The sequence below is a fragment of the Pelodiscus sinensis genome, chromosome 14 (genome assembly GCF_052426305.1).
Source record: "Pelodiscus sinensis isolate ZL-2025 chromosome 14, ASM5242630v1, whole genome shotgun sequence".
In the NCBI taxonomy this organism is placed as follows: Eukaryota; Metazoa; Chordata; order Testudines; family Trionychidae; genus Pelodiscus; species Pelodiscus sinensis.
The window spans coordinates 11,075,122-11,090,201 of record NC_143065.1 but is presented as its reverse complement, the minus strand read 5'-3'; the positions used below and the strand labels follow the sequence as shown (position 1 = coordinate 11,090,201).

Sequence of the window (15,080 nt, the reverse complement as noted above, 5' to 3'; positions counted from 1 at the left end):
GTTTCCAGCCTAGGCAATGGAGCAAAACACACGGGCAGGGCCATCATATGAAGAGGTAGAAGTTTATTGGAATATAAACATTCAGATAACATGTAAGATAGAAAAACCCAACAACAACATATACAGACACTTGTTGGAAGCAGACGTCTGAGGTATTTATCCACTGCCTAGGCTATCACATTTTTTTTTAAATAGGTAACAAAACTAGTAGCAAGGCTGCTGCTATGCAGTTAAAATGTCTTCTGGTCTGAATCCATTTGGAGATCATACGCAGCAGCCCAAGGACCGTGTGACACATTCACATTTGCGAGGAGCTGACTGCTAACAGCTCCGCCCATGCAGTGTAAGAGGCTTGTTTCGGAGCTGGACTCCATCCTGTCAAACCTCGCGCGTTACCGGAACGCTCCGGCATCGAATGTAAGAGGACAGGAGGCGGTGCTCGGTGCGAACCTGGCTTGGAAGCCAGACAGCACGTCTGCACCCACTTCGTTCGGAAAGCAGAGCGCTAGGCTGCTGCTGGTCCACTGGGCCTTTGCCTCCAGTTGAGAAACCCAAGTTGTTTTGGCGTTTCACGGTGGTCGGACACACTGCAAAATGGAACACGCCATGCCAGGAACAGTCCTCCCTGCAATATCAAAACCCCTGAGTGCCATACAATCGTCAACATTCTGAGTTCAATGGATTGGAGCGGAGGAGACACGGCTCCCCTCCCAGCCCTCCACCCTGTATCTGCTGCTGGTTTCGATACCCCTGTCCCTAAAACCTAGCAGCTCAGCAGGAATATCGGGATCTAAGGAAAATGTGCATCAAGCCAAGTGCTAGTATCAAGCTCAGGCTAGGGAAAGGGTTAGTTTTCACAGTCTGAGTGGCTGATCCTTGTAGCCAGCTAATGAAAGAGAAGTTTATTGTTGCAGCTTATTTTACTGAGGTATCCGTTTCACATCCAAACTTTAGTCTTTCCCTGAATTTGATAAAAACCAATCTGTTAGTCCCTGCCTATTTCCAGACTAGCTGTGTAAAGCTTATAAACATTAATACTCTAGTAGTGTCAAAGCGTTTTATCAGTTCAGTGATTCGAGTGGCTTTCTGTGCAAGAAAACACAACGGGAGCATGTGATATGCAAGCAAAACACCCATTCTTAACCTCTGCTCCCCAGGACGAGAGAAGAAAGCATACAGAAAAGCAGGAATCCCACAGCCCTATTCTTGGGGAATAATCCCCAACTCCACCCCCAAACAAGGAACAGGACAACTACAAAAATCCCCTGACTGTACAAAATCTCAAGCCTTTGAGACAATGAAATGCCCTGGAAGGCTGCAAGATTCATAATGCACTGGGGCCGAAGTCTTGTCCCCACAAGTGTGCGGGTGCGTACAGCTTCCACTGAAGGCAATAGGAGAGAGGAAGCCCCAAGGCAGAAACTGCCTCAGGGCAGGCGCATTCTAAATCATTTGACTGTTAAAAAGAAGTCACAGTGTCTGCTACTGAGACCAGCTAAGCCGTATAATATAACACCTGGGCAGGGGAGTGTCCTACAGCTGGGCCTCCCGAGGCCTGAAACACCACCCCTCTCGCTGGAGCGCCAGGCTGAGAAGAAAGGGCTTTCCGGCTGATGAACTCAACCACTAAGCGATTTCTGTTCGCCATCAGAGGCGATTCCAGCTCTGACTGAGCACGAGGGATGGGCCAACTCAGTTTCACACTGAAAGTGCTCACAGCACGTGTGTTAAATTTATGTATGCAAATCAGATCCGGTCCCTGGGCTTCTAACAGGTCTCCAGCCCTACCCCTGCTCTATGGTACATGCTCCTTCCATGAGAGGTAATGGATGAGATCACAAAGCAGCAGAGCATTCTGGGATCAAGGGGATGTGCCGGTGTCCACAGAGGAGCTGCTGCTGGTTCGAAGGGACAGCTATAATGTTACACAGCAGATGCAAGATGGAGCATTGTTGTTCTCTTTGAATATTGCAGGAGGGGAGACCTCCCCCCCCAGCCAATTAGGACACTCTCCCATTAGGAGGCGCCCACGGTGATTGTTGCAATGGGGTGATTTGTAGCCTCCCGATCAGTCGGGAAAATGCTCCTCAAATTCCCTGTTGGATCCAGTGGGCTTTGACTTAGGCTCAGGTGCACTCCCCACTGTGAGCTTGTGTGAACTTAGAAGGTGTTTTGTTCACAGCTCGGAGCTTGCGCCAGCAGCCTGGCCCCAGCTCCCAGAGCGGCACCTTATTTCAGTACAGAGAACCTCGGCCTTACGTAAAAGCACTTGAGGACTAAGGGAAGGAGTCCAAGACACTTGTGGGCTCGAGAAGGAGGAAATGTGCAATGACTTAATGCTCAGCTGTGCAGGCAAGCAGACTTGAGGCAAGTTACCCCACAGGATGGTCCATTAGACCTCTTCATGCACAGCTTGCTCTTGCCTCTGGTGCTGGGTTCTAACAACATCACTAAGCTGTCCAGTAGACCTTCGGCTGGATTCTCATCTCAAACTAGTTTTACAACTAGAACTGGCTTCAGTTGACTTAGCTCCTGATTTACACCCACATAAGAGAGAGGAGAGCCAGGTCCCTTGCCTCAGAGAGCTGGAATACCAACCGGAGAAGATGGTTCTGTCCACCTGCACGGGGAAGAGCCGAGTGAGGGGTAACACTGTTAGGTCATCCCCCAACCCTGACTGCTTTGCTGTGGAGAGCAGAGAAGCCCTTAGACTCTGCAGACACGGGGCAAAGAATTGGGCTAGCTGTGACCATGCGATGCGTGGCTGTTGCTAACCTTCGAACGATGCCTGAAAAGTGTCCAGCAGATTGCTGAGGGGGATCAGTCTCTAAACAACCACTGTGCCGGGACCCTGCGAGCAATAATTTTCCCAGCCATGGTGGGCGCTGCCCCAGGCATGGACAGATCTGAAGGGGCATGGGCACCCTGAGAGTTTCAGTGGGGAACGCCACAGACCATGCTAGAACTAGCTAATTTCTAGAGAGCTGATCTTGCCGTGGGGAGACTGACAATGTGGGTTAGACTCATGTTACTGAACTGTACAACCCTGAAGCATGGGGATGGGGGCAGAGTTTGGTAACGCAGGCCTTTCCAAAACGGGTGAAAGCAGAACCAACACCGGCCAGCATCTAGGTCCTGTCTGAGCCAAGAAAAGCTCCCACAATTAGTCCTGGAGGGAATTCTGCACCTGCTGCGTTTGGAGCCCTAGTAGATCTGCATATTCCTCCAGGACTGCACAATGCACCGCTTGGTTGCAATAGGGCAGTACACAATGGTTTGAGCTCCTCACACAAACAGGAGAATCAGACCAGTCAAATCCAAAGCTGCGGCACACTTCAGGTGTTAGGTCCTGCCCACGCTAGAAGAGTGCACTGTACTTTAACCTGTCGGGAACTGCTGTGCTGCAAGAGGTCTAGCTAAATCTGTAGTGTAGACAGAATTAACGCCTTCAAGCTGCTCTAATCAATCTTGCTAAGGATAAGCCCAGTACTAGATCACAGAGTTCTGTAACACATTGGGACCACTTGTCCCTCACTGGGGACACCCCACTGTCCACACTAAGGAGAAATCCTGAAACTCAAGCCAGCCTGAGAAATAAATCTGTCCTCTTACTCCTTCTTCCACCTGCATCTGTCCTCCTCTATCGCCCCATCCTGCATGCCCAGCTCCTGGGTCAATGCTGCTGGAACTGCCTCCAGGCTATGCTAAGGACAGGGAAGCCACCTGTTCCTTCACTCAGCTTTGTTCTCTTTGGTGCTACAATAAAAAATAAAAATTAAAAACAAAGTCAGCAAAACACATATAAAAACAAGCTTTAAGATATGCCAATACTTCCTGAAGAGGTAACACAATAACAAGTTCATATCTGAGGTATTTTATCTGCTCAATAGAACCTGACTCAGGCCTGCACGATGGAGGAGACATCACCAGGGCGGGAGCAGGAGAACTTGGAGCCACAGGCTGAGAGAGACATGGCCAGGGCAGGAAGGGACCAGTCTTACGTGCTGCAGGAGGGGAGAGGACAGCGCGGGGAAAACAGCGGCAAGGAGCTAGATCTATGGAAGGGCACCAAGGGACTAGCTTGGCTGACACACAAGCAGTGATGGCCTAAAACAGCCGTCGCTTCCTGTATTGAGACTTTACTGGGCAATAGGGGAGATTTTCTTCAGCCTCTCTGCTACCAAAGGCCCGTGGCCTCATTCAACTGGGATGCACCATGTGGAGCAGTCCCAGCTCCGGCTCTCCTGTCCCTTTGACCCAGGTGAGCCTTGTGAATGCTGGCTGTGATTGGGGCTGTGCTGTAAGGTATCTGGTAGGAGCCCAACTGAGAGACATGAGCGTCACATGGACACACACACACAGAGCTCGGCAGAGGGCAAGCATCACCTCTTGTCTCCTTTAGGCAACAGTGGCCTGTAGCCGGATGAGTCTGTGTGGGGACAGGCGGGAGAGGCTAATGAAACACACTGAAGAGGGAGTGTGGTGGGAAATTTCCATTGCAAAGCCCGTCCTGTCGAGGGCCACAGGAGCAAAGGGAGGACATGAAGCAAAAGCAAAGGAAGGGGGACCCTCGGGATAAAGGCTGCGTAGCCAGTCCAATGCTCCCCCAACAGAAACAGTGCAAGGGCCATTAATTGGGGCATTTAAAACTAGCCCTGGGAACACACAGTGGGTCCAGGCTTGCACTAGCCACGGGAGAGGAGTAGCTGGACTAAGAGACCGTCTCTGTCACTATGTAGCAGACGCCGAGGTGGGAGAGTCCCCTGCGCGCTGCCAGGACCCAAGGGAGGTGGATGCCAAAGGGGAGAAAGGGGGAGGAAGAATCATGCAAGTCTTCTGTGAATCAGCATTGTGCCCGCTTGCCCTTTGGCCCTCGGGAGCCAGTCCCAGGAGACTGAGTGGGCGAGCAGATGAGACATGCCTGCTGTCAGCCTGCAGTGACTGCAAGAGGGAACAAACATAAGGGGCAAAGCGACCGAAGTCCCTCTGGGTGTAGGATTGTCAATACACTGTGTTACACTAGGGAATTCCACCCAGCTGTTGACTGGAGAACAGGAACCCTTCCCCCACCCCAATGACTACCTCCCTGCTCCTTCCACCTGCCATGATGATGTCTCCCCCCTCTGCACACCCGCAGCCCCTAGAGACAATCCCTGATTGAAAAATGCTGCACATCCCTTTCCCCTCGCCCCCCGCCCCCCGCAGGAACAGTCACACCTGGAAAAACAACAAAAAAGGCTGGACAGACAGGCCTTGCCAACTCGCCAGCCAGAAGGTTTCATCATCTGGCCACTGACCAACCCCAAAGCAGGTTTCTTGAGATGAGGTAATCTGTGCGACTCCTTCCTGGCTTGCTCTCTGCCTTGGACGGAGAGGGCAGAGCTGCCGGAGGCCAATGAGAGAGAGAGCCCGCTCCCTCGTCCGTCAGAGAGACCAGCTGGTCGAAGGCTCGGCGCTGGGGGTGCCCCTGGACGAGGTCGGGCTGGGAGAGCAGTGGGAGCTGCTGCTGCTACTGCAGGTGCTTTGGGTGCTGGATCCTGCAATGAGATGGACGACGGGCTTCTGGGCAAACAGGACTCCTGCAGGACAGAGAGGGGTTTGGAACCAGGTTACTGGAACACCAGACCAACACAGTGCTCGGAGAAGGCCACCTGGCTAGCCCAGACCAAAGTATGCGGCAGGAGAAGAGAGGCCACCTGCCAAGGGACTCTACCAGGGAGAGTTAGCCCAACCCCGTTGAGCAGGGTCAGGAAGCTGCAGCCAGCATGGAACCGGCAGGAATAGAGCAGAACTTGCCCAAAACAAAGGCCGATCGAGTGAAACCCCTTGGCAGCTTCAGAGCCGTTTCCAATGCACTTTTGCTCTGCTGGAGCAGAGCGCCGCTGGGAACGCAGCCCTCTGCCCTCACCATGGGGATCACCAGCCAACTGCGCAGGGCTGGGGATGTAAATGGAACGGACACGCCTCGGCTGGGGGGAGGGGAAGAAAAGCTCGGCTTGTTAAAGCGGCTCCTCAACAGGAGAAGGCTATTTCCAAAGTTCCCTGCGCCCAGGTGCGGGGTATCTCCTATAGCAGCAAAGGATGAAAAGCAGCCCTGGTACCACACACCAGGCGAGGAGGGATCTCTTGCCAGACAGTCCTTTCTTCTCTGCTACAGGGAAATGCAGCTCGCACAGAAGCTCTGCATTCAACGCCGCCTCACTACAAGGGGAGTACACTGCAATCGGGAGAGGTGCTTGCAGGTTGCATAGCTCGGATCTAGCTCTCTCAAACAATGATATAGTGAAAGCTCGGCAGCATGGGCTGCAGCCTGGGCTAGCAGCCCCTGCCCGAAGCCCACGTGTGCACTTGGCTATCACGGCTTCAGTGCCATCCTAACTGCAGCTCGTTTGACCTTGCTAGACCACAGCTAGCTCGGGTGCCCATGCGGAGCTCGCATCTCCGGATGGAAGTGCAGACGCAGCCTCTGCCAGAGATCCTCTCAGAAACCTGGGCGCAGCGATCAGCCCCTCTCTTTATACAACCACACAGATGGCAGTGCCAAGACACGGTGCTGAGAAGGGTCTTGGCTATTAAAAGGCTCATGGCAGAGGACGGGGCCACTTTGACGGAGTGGTGCAGTGCAGGCTTGTGGAAAAGCAGCGACTGTGTCGACTCCAAGGTCTCTCAAAGTAACGGAAGTTTCGTTTTCACGGTTGGCAAATGTATTTCTATTAAGAGTATCCTGCTTCCAAATAAGATGGGGCAGGGAACATCCGGCCCCCAACTCGCCTGGATCCAGTCCCCAAGGCTCAGAGCACCCCCCCCCCAGCATTGGGGAGCCCGCACTGGCGCTCCAGCTCTCCACCCGCCCCATCAACCCCTGCCTGGGCCCCCTGGGCTTGGGCATGCGAGTGGAATGCAGGGAGCGTCGTTCTCCTCCTCCGTCAGGGGCCACGTCAGTGAGGGGCCTTATGGGGGGTTTTTTGGCTTCTCAATTGTGTGCGGCCCACGACTGATATTTTTGGGGGTCAGTGACCCAGAAAAGGTCCCCACCCCTGAAATAAGAGCTGCTTTCCCCGCTGCACCCTCAGCTTGGAGTTCTGCACCCTGCCGGGCAGCCATTGCTTCCTCACCAGCATAGATTGTGCCGTTAATCTCCACAGACATGTTAATGCTCCCAATGCCGCTGGGTGACAAATTCAGTGCTGCTGCCGTTGCCGTCATGTCTGGTTTCTCTTCTGTGGGGGAAAGGACAGCTGGGAGTTAGGTTGTGATCATCCTCTCCCTGCTAGGTCGCCACTGCACCACTCGGGGACAGACTAACGCCTAGAGGGTCCCACTTTTGTCCCCCCTTTGAAGTGAACACTCAGCCTAGCCCCCCGCCCCCCCACAGCAGTTTCATTGCTCACACTCCTGAGCTGGTGGCCTGATTGGGGAAGGGGAAGGACTCTGAAGTTGCAAAATACATGGTTCCTGTCTGCAGGCCATGACGCAAAGGTGCTGGCTTCCTCATTTCCCTGAGGCTGCTTGACCCCAGCTCTGCTCCATGCTCTGTCCCCACTCCACTCCTCCACCCCCTCCCCTGAATGCACCTGCCCTTGCTCTCCCCTCCCCTCACAGCACCTCCTGCATGCTGCCAAACAGCTAATCACTGCAGGTGGAGGTGCTGAGAGGGCGAAGCAGGAAACACCAGCAGGGGAGGGTGGGGAGAGGAGCTGAATGGCAGGGCCGCCAGTGGGTGCTCCAGCCTATGCCATGAAGTACACTGAACAGTTTACAATTGGCTTCTATTAAGTGCTGGAATTTCAGATTTACAGCCAAGAGGAAGGTGGAGAAGTGTTCTGTGCGGTTCTCCCAAGCAGCTCTGTTGGTGCACCTCCTCATTCCCCCAGCAGCAAGGCACACGGGGGCTGCCTGGAGAAAGGGGCGTCTGTAAATACGCAGAATTGTTGGACACGTGACAGCGCAGGCTTGTGACTACCACCAGGCTCAAACCCTGGTCCCTCAGAAGGAAAGAGTATGGGACCCAGCGAACATGAGATGCGTGGGCAGCACGTGGCTTTTGTCAGCTTCACTCCAAACCCTGCTCTGCTCTCCCGGCTCTAGCCTGGGTCCGAACAGCAGTTTTATGGCCCTGCAGCCCAAGGCTGAGTCAGCTGCCCCAGGCCAGATGCGGGTGGGCGCTGGTGTTTTCGTGCGGGGTAGATATCTCCTCAGCTAGCAACGGCTAGGCTGCAATACTGCTGCCTGCCACCAGAGGGAGCAAAATCTTCTCAAATACCAGACTCTCCAGGCCGGAAACAGAAACTGGTCATCTTTACCAACATGTGAAACCTCCTGCTTCAATCTACATATCTGGGGTCTCCCTTTTAAGTGGCTGCCCTGGGAACTAGGTACACTACAATTTGGGGATTTTGGTGGGAAAAAGCATGGGGTTGCTTCCCCTACCCAGGGTTTTGGGGATCACCCTGCTTTTGTGGGACTTTCTCTGGCTGCAATCCTGCTCAGAGGTTAGCAGTATCGGTGCTGGGTTGGGTGCAGTGTGCAAATGCCAAGCAGGGGCAGAAGAGGTTTTCCTGTGGCTGAAATGTACGAGAGTAACCGCTCTGGCTGAAACATCCTGTGTAAATCCTACCCTTTTTCTAATTCCCATTGGACGTTGCATTCCTTCTGGGCTATCATGGCTGCTGTTCCAGCGAGAAATGCTATGGACACAACTAACATTTAACCCAAGAGCAGTTAAGGCCTAATACTTTTTATCGGCAGATTGCAAATCACTTTACAAAGGAAGCAAGTCTGATTATTTCCATTTTACAGATGGGGAAACTGAGGCAATGAAAGGGAAAGTGACTTTTGCCCAAGGTTATCCAGCAGCAGAGCCGGGAAGAGAACCCAGGTGCCCCGAGTCCTGGGCAAAATCCTGGCTCACCTGAAGCCAGCAGCAATGCTTCTGTCAGCTCCAGCAGGACCAAGATCTGACCCTAGGCCACGTGTCCTCTCAACCAGAGCTACCCAGTGCAGAACTGCTGCTGCTGCTAATGAGCAACGGTGTCCAGACAGCCCTTTCCCTTTCCCCATGCAACGTTAAACCGCCGTGGCCTGGCGGCGTTTGCCTCCGAAGGTGCAATTAGATGGGGTTTGAGCTCTTTAATTTAAATGGATGAAAACGTTTGAAGAAGAAAAAACAGCTGTTGGACTGAAATCTTCTGAGACACTTCTGGCTTCTCGTTCCCTCTCACCACAGCCCTCAGGGCAGAGGGGTGGAAGTGCTGTGCTATTTAATCAGCTCTGGAAGTCACATTAGAATTACACCGATTCTGACAAGTGACCTTTAAGGATGGACTCTACATTCACTCAGTCTTTTCAGCGGCAGTTTCCCCCCACTGGGAGTGCTGCTTGCACTCAAACCTCTAATGGAGCCTGCACATGTCTGGAGACTATGATGTGAGACAATCTCCTCCGGTAGCAGAATGCCAGGGGGGTTTCCTTGGATCTGGGAGCAAGGGCAGTGGCACATGGATCTAGAGAAGCTGGGTCATTTCTCCTCGGAAGCAGAGTCACCAGCAATACCATCACTAGAATCATAGGATCTTAGGCTGGGAGAGACCTCAGGAGTCTTCGAGTCCAGCCCCTTGCACAAGGCAGGACCAACCCCAACTAAATCAACCCAGCCAGGGCTTTGTCAATCCAAGATTTAAAAACCTCCAGGGATGGAGATTCCACCCTGTCCCCTAGGGAACCCATCCCAAGGCTTCCCCACCTACCTAGGGAAATAGTTTTTCTTAATGTCCAACCTAGACCTCCCTCCCTGTAATTTAAGATCATTGTTTCTTGCTCTGCCATCTGTCGCTACTGAGAACAGCCTTTCTCCATCCCCCCTGGAACCTCCCTTCAGGAAGTTGAAGGCTGCTCTCAAATCCTCCCTCACTCTTCTCTTCTGCAGACTAAACAAAACCAAGTCCCTCAGCCTCTCCTCGTAGGTCCAGCCCCCTCATCATTTTGGTTTCCTTTCCCTGGATCCTCTCCAATGTATCCACATCCTTTCTATCATGGGGGGCCCAGAACTTGACGCAATACTCCAGATGTGGCCTCACCAGTGCTGAATAAAGGGAATAATCACTTCCCTAGATCTGCTGGCAATGCTCCTTCTAATGCAACCCAATATGCCATTTGTCTTCTTGGCTACAAGGGCACACTGTTCACTCATATCCAGCTTCTCATCCACTGTTTGTGGGATCAGGTAAGGGATGTCAGGAAATTCATGCCCGGCTGCAACACAGTGGCACCAGAATCTGCTATCCCTAGGCTATTCTAGGAACCAGGGATAGCCGGGGGCTGTGTGGGCGCACCCAGCGAGTGGGATAGGTTGCGTAAGTGCCAGAGTGCCATTGCCTAAAGTCCTGCTCTGGAGTGAAGACCCTATACCTGGGGCATAAAGAAAGGCTTCCCCGCTTTGGGGTGCTCAGTCCAGCACACAAAGAACCCCTCATCTAGCAAGGGCATCTCCTCACCCCTGCCATTGATTTTGATCTTCATGGGGATCTGCCGCGCCATGCTGAACAGGTTGCGCTGCAGTGCCTGCTGGACAAGACGCTGCTCCTCCTCTGTCATCCGCGAGAGTTTCTTCTCGGGCGGCTCTCCAGCCTCCAGCCTCTCCCTCAGCTGTTCCAGTGTGGCTGTCCTTCCCGCTGCACTCGCCTGCTGGTTAGCCAAGGTCACTGGCATGGCAATGCGATTTGGCATGGACACAGTCAGAGGGATGCCATCGCCTAGAAAAACAGTAAGTCAAGCTCTACAGAGCTCCCCAGGGAAAGCAGTCAGCTTCCAAAGCCCAGGATGGGAGGGGCTAATGGGACAACTAGGCTGCTCAGAGGAACCAAACTTGGCTGGTCCATTACATGGCAACCTGGTGGCTTATTCCCACTGTATGCTTGCTCCCAATCTACGCACACGTCCAGGGCTCTGAGATCCCCCCCGCCATTCTCAAATGGAACTGCTACTCCCCTGTGCCTCCTGCTACTCCTTCCTTTGCTGGAGCACTCAAGCTCCACTCTGGGATGGTTTGCGTGGCCTAGCGCCTCCAAGGAGTTTAGGCTCCTAATGTCCACTGAAATTGAGGAATCCTCTGAGGATCTGAGCTGATTTGACTCTCCTTGGGAGAGTGGTGCTAGAGTGAGCAGTGGAGACACACTCTCCCCTTCTTAATTCTTTTCTGAAACATACCAGGGTATTGCCAATGCTCCGCCAAGCACCCCAGCTACCTCTTATAGCACCATTCCTGCTCCCTAACAGAACGCAGCACTTCCATCACAGTTTTCACAGTCACACAACAAAAACTGGCTAATTCTATGCCACCCCACTGCTGGGAATTAGCCACTATTTCACAGACGGGGAAACAGAGATGCGCTAGGTTAAGTGACTTGCCTAAGATTGCAGAGGAAGTCAGACCTGGAGACAGGCCTAGAGCCTCAGTAATTCCTGGCTGATCCCAGTCCTGTCCTCATTCCTCTATCCTTCCCTCTCTCCCCCTGCCCTGCAGTCTTGGCTGATTAGTCAGTGTCAGTGCAAACTCTCTCACTACTGACTTAGCACATATTTAACAGGTTAGCCTGCAGTTTGAGGGCATCCTTAAGCCATCCAAGACCTCTCAGTGTCTCCAAACTTACTTTCTTTCACCCACTGCCTGCTTCCCCAACAAACATTCTCCATCATGCATAGATGTACACAGCAGACCTTTCCTGAGAGCTGCCGCAGGAGAGAGTCGGGAGTTGCTGGTTCCGCTCCCTGGGGCAAGGCCGATGATCGGGAAGCGGATCTTTGGAGGAGACAGGAGGGAAGGAGGCCCTGTGGTGGTGGGCGAGTAACTGAACAAGGAGGAGCTGTAGCTGGGCCGTCTGCCTTCCCGTCTGTTGCCGTCAATTGCAGCCTGCAGCTCGGCAGGAGAGCTTAGGGACTTCTTCTCACATTCGTAGGCATATAAGTACTTCATATACCTGGGAATAAAACACAGGGGGGAGGGAATTCAGGCAAGTGTACTCAGCAGCCCCTGTAAAAAAGGGGATTCTGGGAATGTTCATGGTACTACACATTGCCCAGGAGTGCATGCAGGACTGGGCCCTTTGGACCTAACTCTGCCAAACAATATTCATTATCGCTTTGTGTTCTTACGCTTGCTCTGCAGCCTGCTCTGTAGTTAGAGCGCCAAGTGTCATTTTCAGATGACGTTCGTGGACTCTGATAGTCCAGACTTTGCAGGGAAGATGCTACGTATGTAGATCTAAGGAAGCAGGAAGAAAGTTGGACAGAACATAGTCTTTAAGAAATTGCATGTGGTCCCAGAATGAAAGACCGTCATTTGCACGCTTATGGAGAAGAGGAAGGGTTAAGGGATCAACTCTAACTTTCAAATTGCTTGACTGGAGTGACAAGCTGTACAACTATAATGTTCTCTTGGGTTTACCCCACTCTCTTGGAATTTTTAGGTGAGTTTTGGGGGGAGATGTTTTCCTGACTGTCTTAGGGAGGTTTACAGGAGAAACTCTCCTTTCTCTGAGCCCAAAGAACTGCCAAGCTCCAAGAATGGCACCCACCTAGGCTCCCGATACAGTGCACATATGGGGTCCCTACCCCTTTTGCACTTTCAGGGTTCAGAAGGATGGGACCAAAGCACCCATTTCCAGCATCCAGTTTATTATGGTATCACTCTGGGACTCTAGTCACTGACCTAGTTATAGATTCAAGGGCTGACTTGATGATAGTCTCTAAGTACCCTTCAGTTTAGCAGAGAAAGGTAGAACACAGTCTAATGGATGGAGGATAAAGCTGCCCAAAAATAAGATGTACATTTATAGCAGTGAGAGTAATTAATCATTACAACAACTTACTGAAGATTGAGTAGATTCTTCACTGCTGACAATTGTTGTCACAATCCAAAAGCTCTGCTCTAGGCATTATTTGGGGGCAATTCTCTGGCACGTTATGCTTGGGGGGGGACGGTATTAGACTAGATGACCGCATTGTGAATCAGGGCCCTGCTGTGCAAGACACGCCCCTCCAGTACATTATTCACTATGCCCTTAAATTAGCTGCACAGGTTCCAGCAGCTCCTTTGTTCTCTGTTTTCTTCAAGAATGTGGCAAAAATCCCTTATTAACTGTACTAGGCATATATGGCAAGTGATTTCTAAACCTGGGCACAACTAAACTTGACTGAGATCTCACAGGTATTTGTTCTCAGCCAGAGCTGTTTTCATGCCAATGTCCAATGTCGTATCCCCAGCTGTTTTGACTGTTTGAAAAAACCTAATACCTTACTCCTCAATTCTCCTGGTATTTACAAAAAAAAAAAAAAAAAAAAAAAAAGTAGTGACTTAAAAAAAAAAAAAGTGACTTTCTTTAAAAAAAAAAAAGGCACTTTGGGAAGAGGCTGTGCCTGGAAAAGCACAGTGAAAAAGCACATTCCAAACTCTCCCAGAGTACAGAGAACACATTCAGAATGAAAAGAGTTTCGCAATCTCTGGTTCAGCGGTCAGACCACCATATAGCTCCTATAGAGCACGTTGCATGAGTAGATCTCAAAGCACTTCCCCAAGGTGGTCAGGATCATTAGCCCCATTTTACAGATGGAGATTTCTTTTTTTACCCTTTTTATACCCTTGCAGGAGGAATAACAGGTATTTCAAATTAGGGCTTTAATTCAAACTACCAGCTCCCTGCTGCGTGTAGCCACGGGCAGTTAGTCCGGACTAGTGAAATTTCAAAATGGCGACCGGACGGGAAGATGCAAATAAAGCCCAGGATATTTAAATCCCGGGCTTTGTTTGCAACTTCGAATGCCTACATTAGCCTCCCTAGTTCGAACTAGGGGGCTAGTGTAGACATACCCTAAGAGACTCTCTGGTTTACAGAAGGAGAAACAAAGGGAGGGGCAGGTCACTCCAAAGTCACATAATTCGTCAGGGGCAGAGTTGAGACCAGAACCCCGAAGTCCTGATTCCCAGGGCCCTGCTCTAGTCACTAGACCTCACTGCCCCTCAACCTGGACAAAAATGTTAGCAGGGCGATTTCCACTGTTGCGTATTTTGTTGGTTCTATTCTGTGGTCCCTACATGTATTGCTATCCTACCTAATCTACATTAACTATTTGTGGGGTGGGGAGTATAGTATCCAGGTGCTGAACACAAATTGCCAACTCAGAAGACTGGATTATTATGATTACTAGTCACGTTTGCTACAGTTGTATCTAAAGCCAACCATGAACAGTCCCTCATCATGCTAGGTAAGGCACAAACACAAAGCAGCAGCTGCTCCCGGCCCCACAACTTACCATCTAGTCTACGGATGTGAATGACTAGTCGACAGACTAGTTGACTAGTCGCTTCCTCCCACCCCGCTTGCTGCCTCTATCAGAAAGAGGCAGCAAGCGAGAGGAGTGGAGGGGGGTACTTCAAAGTGGCAGCGCAGCATAGAGCCTGGGGCCAGATCCCAGGCTTTATGCAGCACTGCCGCTTTGAAATGCCACATGCAGCCAGGGGCCAACTGGGATGTCCCAGGCTGCACACAGCTTTTCAAAACAGCAGTGCTGCGTGGAGCCCCGGGTTAGCTGGGGACGCCCCTGCTGACCCTGGGCTCTGTGCGGCGTTGCTGTTTGAAACGCCGCGGGGACCCTGACGCCGGGATCCCTGCTACGTTTCAAAGGGTGTGTCTAGACTACAGGGTTTTGTCAACAAAACTATACCTGCGTCAACACTACTGCCGAGTTCTGTCAACATAACATCGACAGAAATCGGCAGTTTTGTCGACAGTGGTAAACCTCATTCTACGAGGAATAAAGCCTTTTGTCAACAGAGTTCTGTTGACAGAAGGCGTTATTGCATCTACACTGTCCTTTGCATCTATATTCTCATGTCGACGAAGCGGCTTGCTTTGTTGACAGAACTGGATGTAGTCTAGACGCTCTTTGTCGACAGAAGCTTTGTCGACAAAGCCACTGTTGACAAAAGCCTGTAGTCTAGACGTACCTAAACTGGCAGCGCAGCGTGGAGCTCGGGTCAGCAGGGGAGTCCCCAGCTAACCTCGTGCTCCATGCGACGCTTTTGC

The 15,080-nt window shown here is 51.7% G+C and overlaps 1 protein-coding gene across 2 annotated transcripts in view; it reads right to left on the bottom strand.

The window, feature by feature from the left end:
• Positions 1–41: 41 nt before the first annotated feature.
• Positions 42–15,080, bottom strand: part of ARID3B (AT-rich interaction domain 3B) — a 55,198-nt gene continuing 40,159 nt past the window's right edge. For both annotated transcript variants that reach the window (XM_075897443.2, XM_075897444.2), the window contains exons 6-9: positions 11,716–11,975; positions 10,494–10,751; positions 7,116–7,220; positions 42–5,579 (exon numbers count right to left, since the gene is read on the bottom strand). In XM_075897443.2, coding sequence (XP_075753558.1) covers positions 5,425–5,579; positions 7,116–7,220; positions 10,494–10,751; positions 11,716–11,975 — 778 coding nt within the window. In that variant the 3' untranslated portion in view covers positions 42–5,424. The remainder of the gene's footprint in view (positions 5,580–7,115; positions 7,221–10,493; positions 10,752–11,715; positions 11,976–15,080) is intronic.